Raw genomic sequence first — 12,893 nt, 5'->3', positions numbered from 1 at the left:
AACTTACTTGGAATTCAGCATTTCATCTGACTGTACCTCAAAGGAATATGAAGTCAGAAACAAAACCAAATGCAGTGAAGACCACATAAAAATATGCTCATTATTAGGGCATGGCTAGCAAGGAAGGCTTAATCCCAGTGTTTTCCTCGGTATCAGATTTTTACCCCTGTTGGGTGGCAGGGGTACAGGGGAGAAAGAAGACCCCAGTCAATGAAGTGTAAAATTTAACCTACTTTTGCTTCTTAGGGAGCCAGTGGAGTAGGAAGCCTTCCTTGCTAGGATGCACTGAGTATATACCAAGGAACTGAAATTGGAGCAGACAGAAGTGCCCTTCAATTGAATCATAAAAATGGTAAAATGTTATTCTACAATGAACAGAGTCACCCAGGCTACCACAGCCAGCCTCAAGCACCAGCACTAACAAGTAATCCAGGAATGCTTCATTTCAAAGGGAATGCACGTAGTCTTTAAAAGAGAAGAAGCATTAAAGCAAGGGGAAATTTCCACTCACAGAACAATTGTTAAACAACCATTAGAGTGAGGTTATAGAAGAGCTCTGAATAGACCAGAATCCGGGAACAGCCACAATGCAAAGAAACACAAAGGCAACAGGTGTGGGAGTGGGAAGTGGGGGAAGGCATGAAAACAGATGCATGGTTACAAATAGCATTAAATGCTGACAACTGTTGGGTCTGGTGAAGAATCAAGGGACAAGACACGTAGAAAGCCATTACCGTGACTGACCTAGCTTGAAGCTCCTTCCTAAGACAGTTTGAGAGAGGATGGTGGACAGTTAGCACGGGCCTGTTTGGCTGGGATCTCAGGGGGCTGTCCAGAGGCGAAAACCTTCCTTTGATAGAAATTGACCCATGGCAAATGGGAACAATTTCAATCCATCTATCACAGTGACTTCTAGCGCCCACAAAACTTGGTAGCCTCTACACAGTTTAGGGGACTCAAAGGTTCTTAGAAAAACTGGAGGATGGTGGCTAGAGCCTCTTTTTAATAACTTTGTGGGGCTCTCTTCCCTACTCTGAGTGATTAAGCTAGAGCAGAAGGTTCGGAGAAACTATGCTAGTTTGACAAGGTCATGGTGTCCTTTGGCACTCCTGCCTGAAGTCACTGCAATATTTTTAGGCAAAGTTAACATTTAAAATACATAGGCATGGGAATAATTTGTTTTTGGCCTGAACGTGAATTGGTTCCAATTATTTTTTAATAGAAAAATCATCCCCGTGGTCCCTGCTCTGGGCACAAATTTTGAGAGGTCAACAGAGCTAACAGGTTGTACTACAATCATCTGAGGATGGAGTGAAGATTGGGGTACCTGAGTTAAAATATCAAAATGATTATGGAGACAACATGCTGACTCTGAGAAGGCCAGCCTGCCAAAGCCACAGGAGGCTGGAGGTGTCATGTAAACCATCCTCTCAGACAGAGAAGGCAATGCTAATCTAGTTCCAAAAGAATTTCCTGGTATGGGAAGAATAGGCAAAGCATGCTTTGCTACTCTTTTCAGGGCATGTTATGTGCCCCTTGCTCATCACTTGGTTGCACAGAACTGAGGCCAAGCAGGAACAGCATTTGTGATTCAATACTAGGAATATGAAAAGATTAACCAAGCTTTCTAGATAGGCTCTAAAAGCGCAGTTCCATCCTGGTGGAACTGGTTATAGCATGGGGAAGAAGGCTCAATCATTTTTTTCTAAACTGTCTATAAAAGTCCACTGAGCATAGGTATGTTAGTAAGTCAGTCTAGATGAACAGGCAGTGGACAACATTTTACACCCCAAACTTGGGTCCTTCTAACCTGACAGATCCTTTTCTGTTCTTTAGGGAGAATCACCTTCAGTTGATTCTCTCAGGCAGACAGAATAAAGCTTTGAAATTAAGGATGCTGGGGTCAAAATGCAGACAGAAGATTTCCACATCACTTTGGTTTCAGTAATCAGGGGGTGTTAAAAATAAATTAAGGAAACACAAGGAATTATGTATGACTCTCATTAATATAGTTTCAATTTTTCCTAAAGACAACCCCAGCCCAAAGTCACTGGGTGAACATTTTCTTGGGGCAAAAAAATCTCTATCCTATCATGCTGGTTTGTGGAAACAGCCTACTCCTCCCCCTGCACACCCCTTTCCTCTCCAACCAAGCCAAGCCCATGAAGTGGTGTGGTGGGGGCGGCAGGCACCAAAAAGCAGCAGCCAGAGGAGGAAGTCTACGCTGCATCTCAAAACAAGGGCATCAGAGGGAAGCATTTATAGCAAGTCTTCCTTTACTCAAACTGCTTCAAGACAAGAGGGAGCAGCACACTTAAATATCCACACATTTCTTCATTTAAAAACATCACTTCTTTATTTCAAAGGAAAAATAAAAGACCCTCCCAACCCTTTCCAAAAAAACCCAATAATAATAATAACAATAATAAAAAATCCTATTAGAAACCATAAGGAAGCACTGAGAGTTTGAGTATTACATTCTTCAAGTATGCTGTTCGGATTTTTTGTTTTTTTAAGTTGGTGACTATACACATATTTAAAAAAACCTTAAAAGTGCAGCCAAGGGATTTTGCTTAAAATTAAGTATTTAGAGGGCTACTTCAAAATACTGTAGTAGGGCTTTGCAGTGATCCTTTGGGGCATGATGCTCTCACTTTTGTATCCTAGCAAAGGTTAAGGGACCAGGTTCAAAAGTGATCATACTTCCAGGGTTAGCATGAGTGGCCAACTTGGGTGAGAAAGCCAGGGAGAGATCCATGTGTTCTTCCACGGACAAGGACAATCCACCCTGAATCCAAAAATTCAGACATGGAATGTGGTAGGATTTCACAGTAAAGTTAGTCTGGGAGGGGGAGAGGTGGTGAGCCCAGACGAGGCAGGGTGTTAGGTTTAACTGGTTTCCCTAATCAGGTTTTTGCATCTTTTTAGTGGGTTTTAGTGTAGTCCTTCAAGCCACAATTTAGAATGCCCTTCAGTGTGCTCCAGATTGTTGGTTCATATTAAAGGACTGTTTAAGATTTGCATCCCAAGGAAAATCATGCTACATAAAAATGATCCAAGATTTTTGCCCAAAAAACTTCTTGGATAAAATCTAAAAAATACTATTGCAATTGCGTCTCTTGAAGAAAAAAACATTATTCTAAATGTAAACAGATTCACTCAACTCTTTTGTTGTTGTAGAAAACTTCAGAGTAGGTAAGTTGCTGTCTAATTCTTCGCTGCATGCACTCGCCAGAGGGTAGGGGAGCACTGCCTTCTTGTGCCAGCATCATCTGGGGGAGGAAAAGAACCGTTCCACATAGCTGAAGAGGGCATCCCAGTGCTTCCAGAGAAAGGCAATGAAAACCACAAGGAATAAAGTGCTGAACGTCCTGTTGCGAGTCTTCATGAGAGGAACCACGCAGTTGGCTACCGTGGAAACAAAGACCAAAAGGACCGCCATGACTGCCAGAAGGATGTTGATGAGTTTGCCCAGAAGGTTCCGGGCAGTGGCATTCTCCAGCCCTTCCAGCTGTACCACCTGCTGCTGCTGCTGCTGCAGCTCCATCTTGGAGATGCGGGTCTGGCACGCCTCCAGGGCCTCCTGTGGGCCAGAACAGGGAACAGTTAAGCTTCTGCTCACACTACTCTGAATAGCTGACATGCACTTTGGGCAAGCCGGATGCATCTTGAGCTATGCCATTGATTTTAAATATGCTAGTCTTGAATAAGAGAGGCCAAATGTGTAAGTCTTTATTCAAGCAACTATTACTCACCTAAACTGCCCTCCACCGCATTCCTCCCGGGATGACTCACAGGAAGCAGGAGCCACACTCAGATTTGGTCTTGAACATTTTAATGAGAAGACCTCTGGGATATGATTTTTTTTTCCATGTAAAAATTACTAATTAAAGTTGCACAGGACAAACATACTTGCTCAACATTTCAAATAGGATACATTGTTTCTCTTGATATTTTCCTTAAATCCAGGTCTTAGCCTTGAAGTAATACTGTCACTCTGACATGTGTTCCTTCTTTCACCTATGTTTAAACGCCTACATATTTAAGCCTAGGGAAATGTATGGAATTATTTTTTGACTTCCTATCTTAATAGTATCATACTATAGGAACTAATTCATAACTCATTTTTTTTCACTCAACAGTGGGTCCTGTCGACCCTTTCCACGTCAATGTGTAGAGATTTACCTCATTCTTTTTAATTGCTATGTGGCATTTTATAATATGGATAGATATGTCACAGTTTATTCAGCTAGTTCCCTGCTGGAGAGATTTAGGTTATTTCCAACTTTTCCACCGTAACAATGATGAGGTGGATGTCCTCTGGACATCCTTGTACGCGCTATCCGTTGTTTTCCAAGTCAAGTCAATCACAGACATCAGTGTAAAGGGCTCTCTGATCTGTCTTCATAAGAAGAGTACACTCCCCCCACCGCCCCCTTTAAGGTTGATCTTTGTAAGGAGGACGCTATGCCCAAACACTAGATGAAACACTGTAAGTGATATACTCCCTTCAAGCCATGGGTTTATATGAAATTTACCCTCAACATTCAGAGGACAGAATATCCTCCAAAGTTCAGTGGTGGTGGGAGCCTTAGGTTTTTCTGGTCTTGGTTTCAATGCATCCTGGTTTCCTGTGATTTGAGATGAAAGCTAGGCAACTTCAGATTGAAGCAAGCTAATGAATGGACAGCGAATACTACCCAGCCCAGAACGATCATGGGAAAAAAACCAAAACATAAACAGAATTCCAGAGTCTGGAGAAGATGGCAGCTGGGCAAATGATCCAGACATTCCCTTGATTCTTTCAGGCTGTAATACAAGATTCCTGGACTACTTCCCTTCCCTAAGACCAGCTTATTTCAAGATGCTTTTATGTGAAACCAGCAACTGTTCCCTTAGAAATATACCTCCCAACTGGAGTAAGAAAAAGTTACATATTCTATTTCCTCATAGCATAAACTAGAGAGCCTTAAACATAACTGCCTCATGTGTTATTCTCACAAATGGCCTGGCAATGTGCCTATAAAAGGTTTGGGTTTGGCAACGAGGACAAATGCCTCCCTTGCTACAGAAGACAGACAAGCTGGCCCTCTTGTGAGAGCAGCTCCTGAAGCGGTAACCAACAGATGTAATAATGCATATGGTCTCCTATATACTGAGACCTGTGACCCCCAGAACATTTCCTATGAACCCAAGCAAGCATACCACCCCACCACCCCTACATGGTACAGCCTTTCAAGAAATGTACCTCATTTGAAGACTAGTTATATTACAGTTGGTATAACCTTCTCTTGATACTCTACCTTCCCCATCTTTTTTTCTAAACTTTTTAGTATTATGGTAAAATACACCCAACATTAAATTTTAACCCTTCTAAAGTGTACAATTCAGTGGCATTTAGTAAATTCATAATGTTGTACAACCATCACTACCATCATCAAGCTCTAGAACACTTTCATCACCCCAAAAAGAAATCCCCTAACCCTTAGCTATTCCTCCCTATTTCCCCTTCCTGCAGCCCCTGGCAACTGCTGATCTTTCTGTCTCCATAGATTTGCCTCTTCTGGACATTTCATGTAAATGGAATCATATAATATGTGGCCTTTTGTGACTGGCTTTTTTTTCACGGAGCATAATGTTTTCCAGATTCATCCCTGTTATAGCATGTATCAGTATTTTAGTCCTTTTCCCTCTTCTTCTCCTTTTTTATTGTGGTAAAAGACACATAACATAAAACCTACCACCTTAATTAACCATTTTTAAGTGTACAGCTCACTGGTATTAAATCCATTCATAATGTTGTGTAGCCATCACCACCATCCAACTCCATAGCTCTTTTCATCTTGTAAAACTGAAACTCTATAGTCATTAAAAAAGAACCCCTCGTTCCCTTCAGCCCCCAGCCCCTGCCGACCACTATTCTACTTTTTGTTAGTCTTTTGCTTTTACAAATCCAATCCTTCATGCTAACCTGGATGTCCCGGGCACGTTCATAGGACTGATACGCAATTTTCTCTTCCATGCTGGCCAATTCCTGCTTCAAGTTTAAGATTTCATTCTGATGGAGTTCTGTTAGGTCATTTAGTTGTTCTTCTAATCGTTCACATCTAAGGGCGGGAAGGGGGGGAAAGTTAGAATTTTATGCATTCTGTATTTTTCCTGGTATTATTCACATCTAATCCCCAAAACCCATTCTGCAAAGGAAGAAAACAAAAGCACAAAGAAATTAAGTCAGTGGCCTGGGATAACAGGGCTGCTAGTGGGGACAGCTATCTTAGTCCCTGGAATGGAAGCTTGTCACAAGGCCGTATCATAGCAGCAACATGGTTTTTCCACAATCTTCTCAACACACAGTACTTGCAGCAATGCCAGCAGCCCTGGTCAGCCTGGAGCACACTCATAATAAATGAGGCAGTTCTTACTTTGTTCTGAGCAGCAAAGGGGAGAGGCAAAAACTAGAATACAATTAAGCAGGTCTCATCACAAGATAAACAGCACATAAATGGAAACTGACCTTCTAGCAGTCACCAAAAGCTTGTCCTGATACTGGACAGGTCACTCACCTGGATGTTCATGGTGCAGAGCCCATCATCCCCTTGGCCAAGCACAGTGTCTAAGACATCTCAGTCAACAAATATTTACTGAGAGCCTGCTGTGTACCAGGTATGTTCAAAGTACTAGAAATATTGTGTGGTAAGCAACACAGAATGCCTGCCCTCAGTAGTTTACATCTAAGTTGTATGTGCGTTGGGCGGGGTGCGGGGGGAAGCAGAGAAACCAAGACAACTGCAGGTATGGATAAGTAAAATGAAGAAAATCAATAGGGGTATATATATGACAGAGTGCCTGGTGGTTGGTTGAGCTGGAATAGAGAAGAACTCTTCCCTGTTCAGTGCTCTCCCAACAATGACAGATGAAACTTGAATGATGATATGAATGGACTTATGAAGATGAGGGGGGGAGGAGTACCTTAAAGCAGAAGGAAAAGCAAGTATAAAGTTGTCAAGATGAGAACTAGCTTGGCAGGTTTGAGGGACACAAAGTAGGTCAGTGTGCTATAGCTAAGAAAAAACAGGAAGATGGATGGAGATAAAGTTCCTTGGGAGCAGGTCATTTAATTCATCTTGTATCTCTAGCACTTAGGGCTATCTATGAGAAGGTTATCTACATAAAGGTAGAACCTGGGCTGGGCACCTAAGGACCAGTAGGATTGAAACAGGTTTAAAGGACAAGATCAGAGATTTTAGGTAGAAAAAGAACATGGGTAAAGGACAGGAGGTAGAAATGTACAGGATAACTGGAATGATAGATCTATGTTGGAGAGAAAATGGAAATCTGGCCTTAAGAGGTAGGTATGGGAGTTGGGAATCTGGAACAGATAGTAAATGGGCCCAAAGCAGATTGCTGATGGGGAGAGGGTGACATGATGAACACAGCATTTTAGGAATATGGGTTATATAGAGGAGACGAGGATAAATTGGGGTAGGTTGTGTGTGGGAATTCCAGGAACCAAACAAAGAACTAAGTAGGTAGGAGGATAGTTTAAAACTATACATTAAAACAGACTGAAAAGGGAACAATAAACTCATCTCTAGCTTGTGGTGAATAAAATGTAAGCCTCCCTATCAGACAGAGGGCTCGGCCCAACAGGAGAATATACTGCTACTTAACACTACTGGGGCAAACACACACCCAACGCTAGCATAGAAGCCTCAGGGGACTTTGTATTAAAAAAATAAAAATGACATTTAAAACTACCCTCCCTTTCCTTGTTTTTTTTTTTTAAAGATTTTATTTATTTATTTGACAGAGAGAGACACAGCAAGAGAGGGAACACAAGCAGGGGGAGTGGGAGAGGGAGAAGCAGGCCTCCCGCCGAGCAGGGAGCCCAACGTGGGACTCGATTCCAGGACCCTGGGACCATGACCCAAGCTGAAGGCAGACGCCTAACGACTGAGCCACCCAGGTTGCCCCTCCCTTTCCTTGTTTTTAACCCCATATATAGTACACAACCTTTTAAGGAATACACAGAAGTTTTCTGTTAAGGTAATTCTTATACCGCAGCATCACTGATATTCTCCCTTCGGATAATTATATAATAAATAATTATATCCTACACTCCATTCTTTCTCTAAGAAACAAGGGTTTTTATTTAAAAGGCACAGTCTGACCCTTTTCACTGTATTACTGAATCCTACTGAGTTTTCCTTTATCCTTGATAGGCATCTGTATTGCTTTCTTTCACACTAAAATTCTGTTACTGAAGTGATGGAACAGATCAGAAAGTGTTTCCACCCTTTACCTGTAACTCGGGCTGATATTCTCTGTGACTGTCTTTTCACTTCATCTGCTGCTGCCCAGGGCATGTGCTCAGAAACAGGCACCACCTCTAGAACTGATTTTCTATCAAATTTTAAGTCCACCAACTGCCATAAGAATACGTTGATATACTACTGCCTTTTCAGGCTCGTCCTATTTTATTTAGCTCACTATTCTGTGGAGCTTTTAGTGTTTGATGATTTCATCATTCTCTCTCCTTACGAGAGATGGGATAGAGACTTTGTAAAAGGAGTGTTCCAAAGTATCAGTCCCTTGAGATTTAAGGGAAGGGCTGGGCCTAGCAGCAAATAACCCTCCTAAGCTAAGGATTGATACTGGGTGGCAGGGAGGGGAGGCATGGCAGTGGTGACAGTCTTGCTGATGAGAACAGACCCATGTGACATCTTTGGCATGTGTTCCCTAATTGTATGGTCTTTCAGGAATGTTGGAGAATCTTATTTGATATTAAACATGGCCTCACACATACCATCAGAACAGAATAAAAAGAAACAGCACCTGCTGCCATTTATTTAGTGCCTACTATATATCCAAATTAGTTTTTTAAAAGATTTATTTATTTATTTGGTGGGGGGGAGAGGCAGAGAGAAACTCAAGCAGGGTCTGTGCTGAACGTGGAGCCTGATGCCAGGACCCTGAGATCAGGACCTAAGCCAAAACCAAGAGTCAGCTGACTGCACCACTCAGGCACCCCTACCCAAATTCATTTCTGAAACACCAAGAAGGTAGTAGGTATTATCTTCACTTTACAGATAAGGAAACTGAAGCTCAAAGAGGTAAAGTGACTTGCCTAAGGGCACACAGAAATTAAGTAGGGAGTAAAGATTCGAATCCATGTTTGTCTGACTTTAAACCCAAGTTCTTTCTTTTTTTTTTTAAGATTTTATTTATTTGAGAGAGAGAGAGAACACGAGACGGGGGAGGGTCAGAGGGAGAAGTAGACTTCCTGCTGAACAGGGAGCCTGATGCGGGACTCGATCCTGGGTCATGACCTGAGTCGAAGGCAGTCGCTTAACCAACTGAGCCACCCAGGCGCCCTAAACCCAAGTTCTTAACCTCTACACCGTGATGCCACTTAGAAACTACTCAAGAAGCCCAGATGAGCTAAACTCCCTTTTATAAGTAAGAAACTTGAGTCAGGTCTATAGTTGATCCAAATTACATAGCCACACAGGGAGCTGGACTGAACTACAGTGACATGACTGTTTGGAGCTTAATGTCAAGGTAGAGTCAATGGGAGGAGGAATGAAGTAACTCTACATACCTAGAATCAAAAAGAGGATATAACAGGGCGCCTGGGTGGCTCAGTCGTTAAGCGTCTGCCTTTGGCTCAGGTCATGATCCCGGAGTGCCAGGATCGAGTCCCACATCAGGCTCCCTGCTCGGCGGGAAGCCTGCTTCTCCCTCTCCCACTCCCCCTGCTTGTGTTCCTGCTCTCGCTATCTCTCTCTCTGTCAAATAAATAAAATATTAAAAAAAAAAAAAAAGGATATAACAAGCATTGGGGAGATGTGGATAAATTTGAACTCTCATACGGCTGGTGGGAATGTAAATGGTGTATCAGCTTTGGAAAACAGTTTCGCAGTTCCTCGAAAAGTTAAATAGAGAAACACTGTATGACCCACAAATTCCACCCCAGGTATACACTGAAGAGAAATGAAAACTTATTCCCATACAAAAAGGTGTACACAAACATTCACAACAACATTATTCTTTTTTTTTTTTTAAAGATTTTATTTATTTATTTGAGAGAGAGAATGAGAGACAGAGAGCACGAGAGGGAAGAGAGCAGAGGGAGAAGCAGACCCCCCACCGAGCAGGGAGCCCGATGCGGGACTCGATCCCGGAACTCCAGGATCATGACCTGAGCCGAAGGCAGTCGCTTAACCAACTGAGCCACCCAGGCGCCCAACAACATTATTCTTAATGGCCAAAAAGTGGAAACAAGTAAATATCCATCAACTGATGAATGGATAAAATGTGGCGCAACCATACAATGGAATATTATTTGGAAATAAAATGAAGTAATGACACATGCTACAATATGGATGAGCCTTGAATACATTATTCTAAGTGAAAGATGCCAGTCAGAAAGGACCACAAACTGCATGATGCCATGCCATGTATATGAAATGTCCAAAATAAGCAAATCTATAGAGACAAAGATTAATGGTTGCCAGGGTCTGGGCAGAATGGGAAGATTGGAAGGCAATGAAAATGCCCTAAAACTGATTATGGTGATGGCTGCATATATCTGTGCGTACACTAAAAATCACTGATTCGTATATTTTGTTGTTGTTTTTAAGATTTTATTTATTTGAGAGAGACAGAGCATGAGCGGGGAGAGGGGCAGAGGGAAAGGGAGAAGCAGACTCCCCACTGAGCAGGGAGCCCCACATGGGGCTGGATCCCAGAACTCTGGGATCATGACCCGAGCCAAAGGCAGACACCCAAACAACTGAGCCACCCAGGCGCCCGACTATATACGCCTAATGGGTGAATTCTATGGTATATGAATTATATCTCAATGAAGCTGTTAAAAAAGATTATGGATGTCTGCAATTTACTTTGAAATGCATTTAAAAAATGAGGGGAAGGGGGTACCTGGGTGACTCAGTCGGTTAAGCGTCCAGCTTGATTTTGGCTCAGTCATGGTCTCAAGGTCATGAGATTGAGCCCAAGTTGGGCTCTGTGCTCAGTGTGGAGTTTGCTTGAGATTCCCTCTCTCCCTTTCCTTCTGCCTTTCCCCCACTCTCTCTAATAAATAAATCTTTAAAAAAATGAGAGGAAGGGGGGCGCCTGGGTGGCTCAGTCATTAAGTGTCTGCCTTCAGCTCAGGTCATGATCCCAGGGTCCTGGGATTGAGCCCCACATCGGGCTCCCTGCTCAGCGGGAAGCCTGCTTCTCCCTCTCCCACTCCCCCTGCTTGTGTTCCTGCTCTTGCTATGTCTCTCTCTGTCAAATAAATAATAAATAAATAAATAAATGAAGGTTTAAGTTAGCCTATTTTGTCATTTTGTCTGTGTTTAGGAGTCCCATAGCTACACATCCAGTTGAAAAGCAAAACTGCATTCACCTTTGTGTTTTATTTATCCTAGTATTTCTGTGAGCACCCACTGACTGAAAGGGACAAGAATAAAGTGAAAAGAAAGGTACCAAGTGCCAGGCAGATTAAGGTACAAAATATGTTTCTTCCCCCAAAGTTTTAACACTTTTTTTTTTTAAGATTTTAATTTTAAGTAATCTCTAGAGCCACATGCTCTACCGACTGAGCCAGCCAGGCGCCCCAATACTCTTTAATATTCCTGTGAAATGCAATCCTTGAACCCCATGTTCTTTTCTGGAATTTCAGATCCAAACTGATGTAAGACGTTTAGATTTTTTAGTATATATAATTTTAAGTCCCTACTTAGTTAGAACATGCTTTACTGACTTCTTTCACCCATTGTTTGAGAGTTTCCCCCCCCCTTCTTGAAGCATATCCTTTAGTATTTCTCTCAGCAAAAGTTTCCATGAGTGGTTAATTTTTGTCTACGTATGTCTAAAAGTGTCGTAATTTCACTCTCTTTCTTGAATAATAAATTAGGTGGACATAGCATTCTAAGGTCACAGTTTTTCTTCCCTAGCACTTTGAAGGTATTATTGTCTTCTGGCAGTATAATCTCTCATTTGTTTGGTCCATTTCACATTGAGTTTCATCAACTGGATTTCCTTGTGCCATCCGCAACTTCTGTTTGAGAGTATTTTATGGAGTTCCCTCCTGCATGTATCTCTTTCAGATTCCTTTTTGAGCTATTTCATGGCTTTGGGTTGTTATAAAATATGTTTTGGATACTTTTACTTGTGAATACCTAAGATGATTTATTAATAACACCTTAGGTTGCCCCTCAGATTTTTATAATTATATAATACTACATAAAAATATGTAATACTGTATATGAATCATAGAGTACATGAAAAAGTCCTCAGCACTTGTTCCCAACACTCTTGAACCTTAATATAAGAAATGTTTATCATACAATGGTCACTAACATGTCAAAGGTTCTGGAAGCCATTTATCATACAATGACACTAACATGTCAAAGGTTCTGGAAGCCATTTGGTTCACTTCATATTTTATTTAAAGGCTGTCCATCTTCACTCCTTCCACTTTGCACCTTCTTTGTACTTATGGTTTTATACAGTTTTTCTTTAAAAGATTTTATTTGAGAGCAGGCGCACATAGGAACGGGCGGGGTGGGGGGGGTGGTGAGCAGAGGGAGAAGCAGACTCCCTGCTTATCATGACTTGAGACAAAGGCAGACAGATAGCTTAACCGACTTAGCCACCCAGGCGCCTGTTTTTAGGCAATTTGTACCAGCTGATGATCTGCTCAGCCTGGGTTTGGGATTCAAACCCTGACTCTGCAACCCACCAGTGTGACCCTGTGAAGAGGCAACCTACCTATTCCAAAGGGCAATTGTGAAGATTGAAAAGGAGTTAGACGTCAAATGCCCTGCACAAAAATGGAGCTCAGTGGGAGAGATCTATCACAAGTATACATTTGGTTTCATTTT

The 12,893-nt window shown here is 42.1% G+C and overlaps 1 protein-coding gene across 4 annotated transcripts in view; it reads right to left on the bottom strand.

Moving 5' to 3' along the window:
• Positions 1-2,383: 2,383 nt before the first annotated feature.
• TMCC1 (transmembrane and coiled-coil domain family 1) overlaps positions 2,384-12,893 on the bottom strand; it is a 251,467-nt gene continuing 240,957 nt past the window's right edge. For all 4 annotated transcript variants that reach the window (XM_021694924.2, XM_021694925.1, XM_021694926.1 and 1 more), the window contains 2 exons: positions 5,972-6,107; positions 2,384-3,583 (listed from right to left, as the gene is read on the bottom strand). In XM_021694924.2, coding sequence (XP_021550599.1) covers positions 3,269-3,583; positions 5,972-6,107 — 451 coding nt within the window. In that variant the 3' untranslated portion in view covers positions 2,384-3,268. The remainder of the gene's footprint in view (positions 3,584-5,971; positions 6,108-12,893) is intronic.

Source organism: Neomonachus schauinslandi, chromosome 1, assembly GCF_002201575.2.
Source record: "Neomonachus schauinslandi chromosome 1, ASM220157v2, whole genome shotgun sequence".
NCBI lineage: Eukaryota > Metazoa > Chordata > Mammalia > Carnivora > Phocidae > Neomonachus > Neomonachus schauinslandi.
Note: the sequence above shows the minus strand (reverse complement) of the source record. Positions and strands in the feature narration are given on the sequence as shown.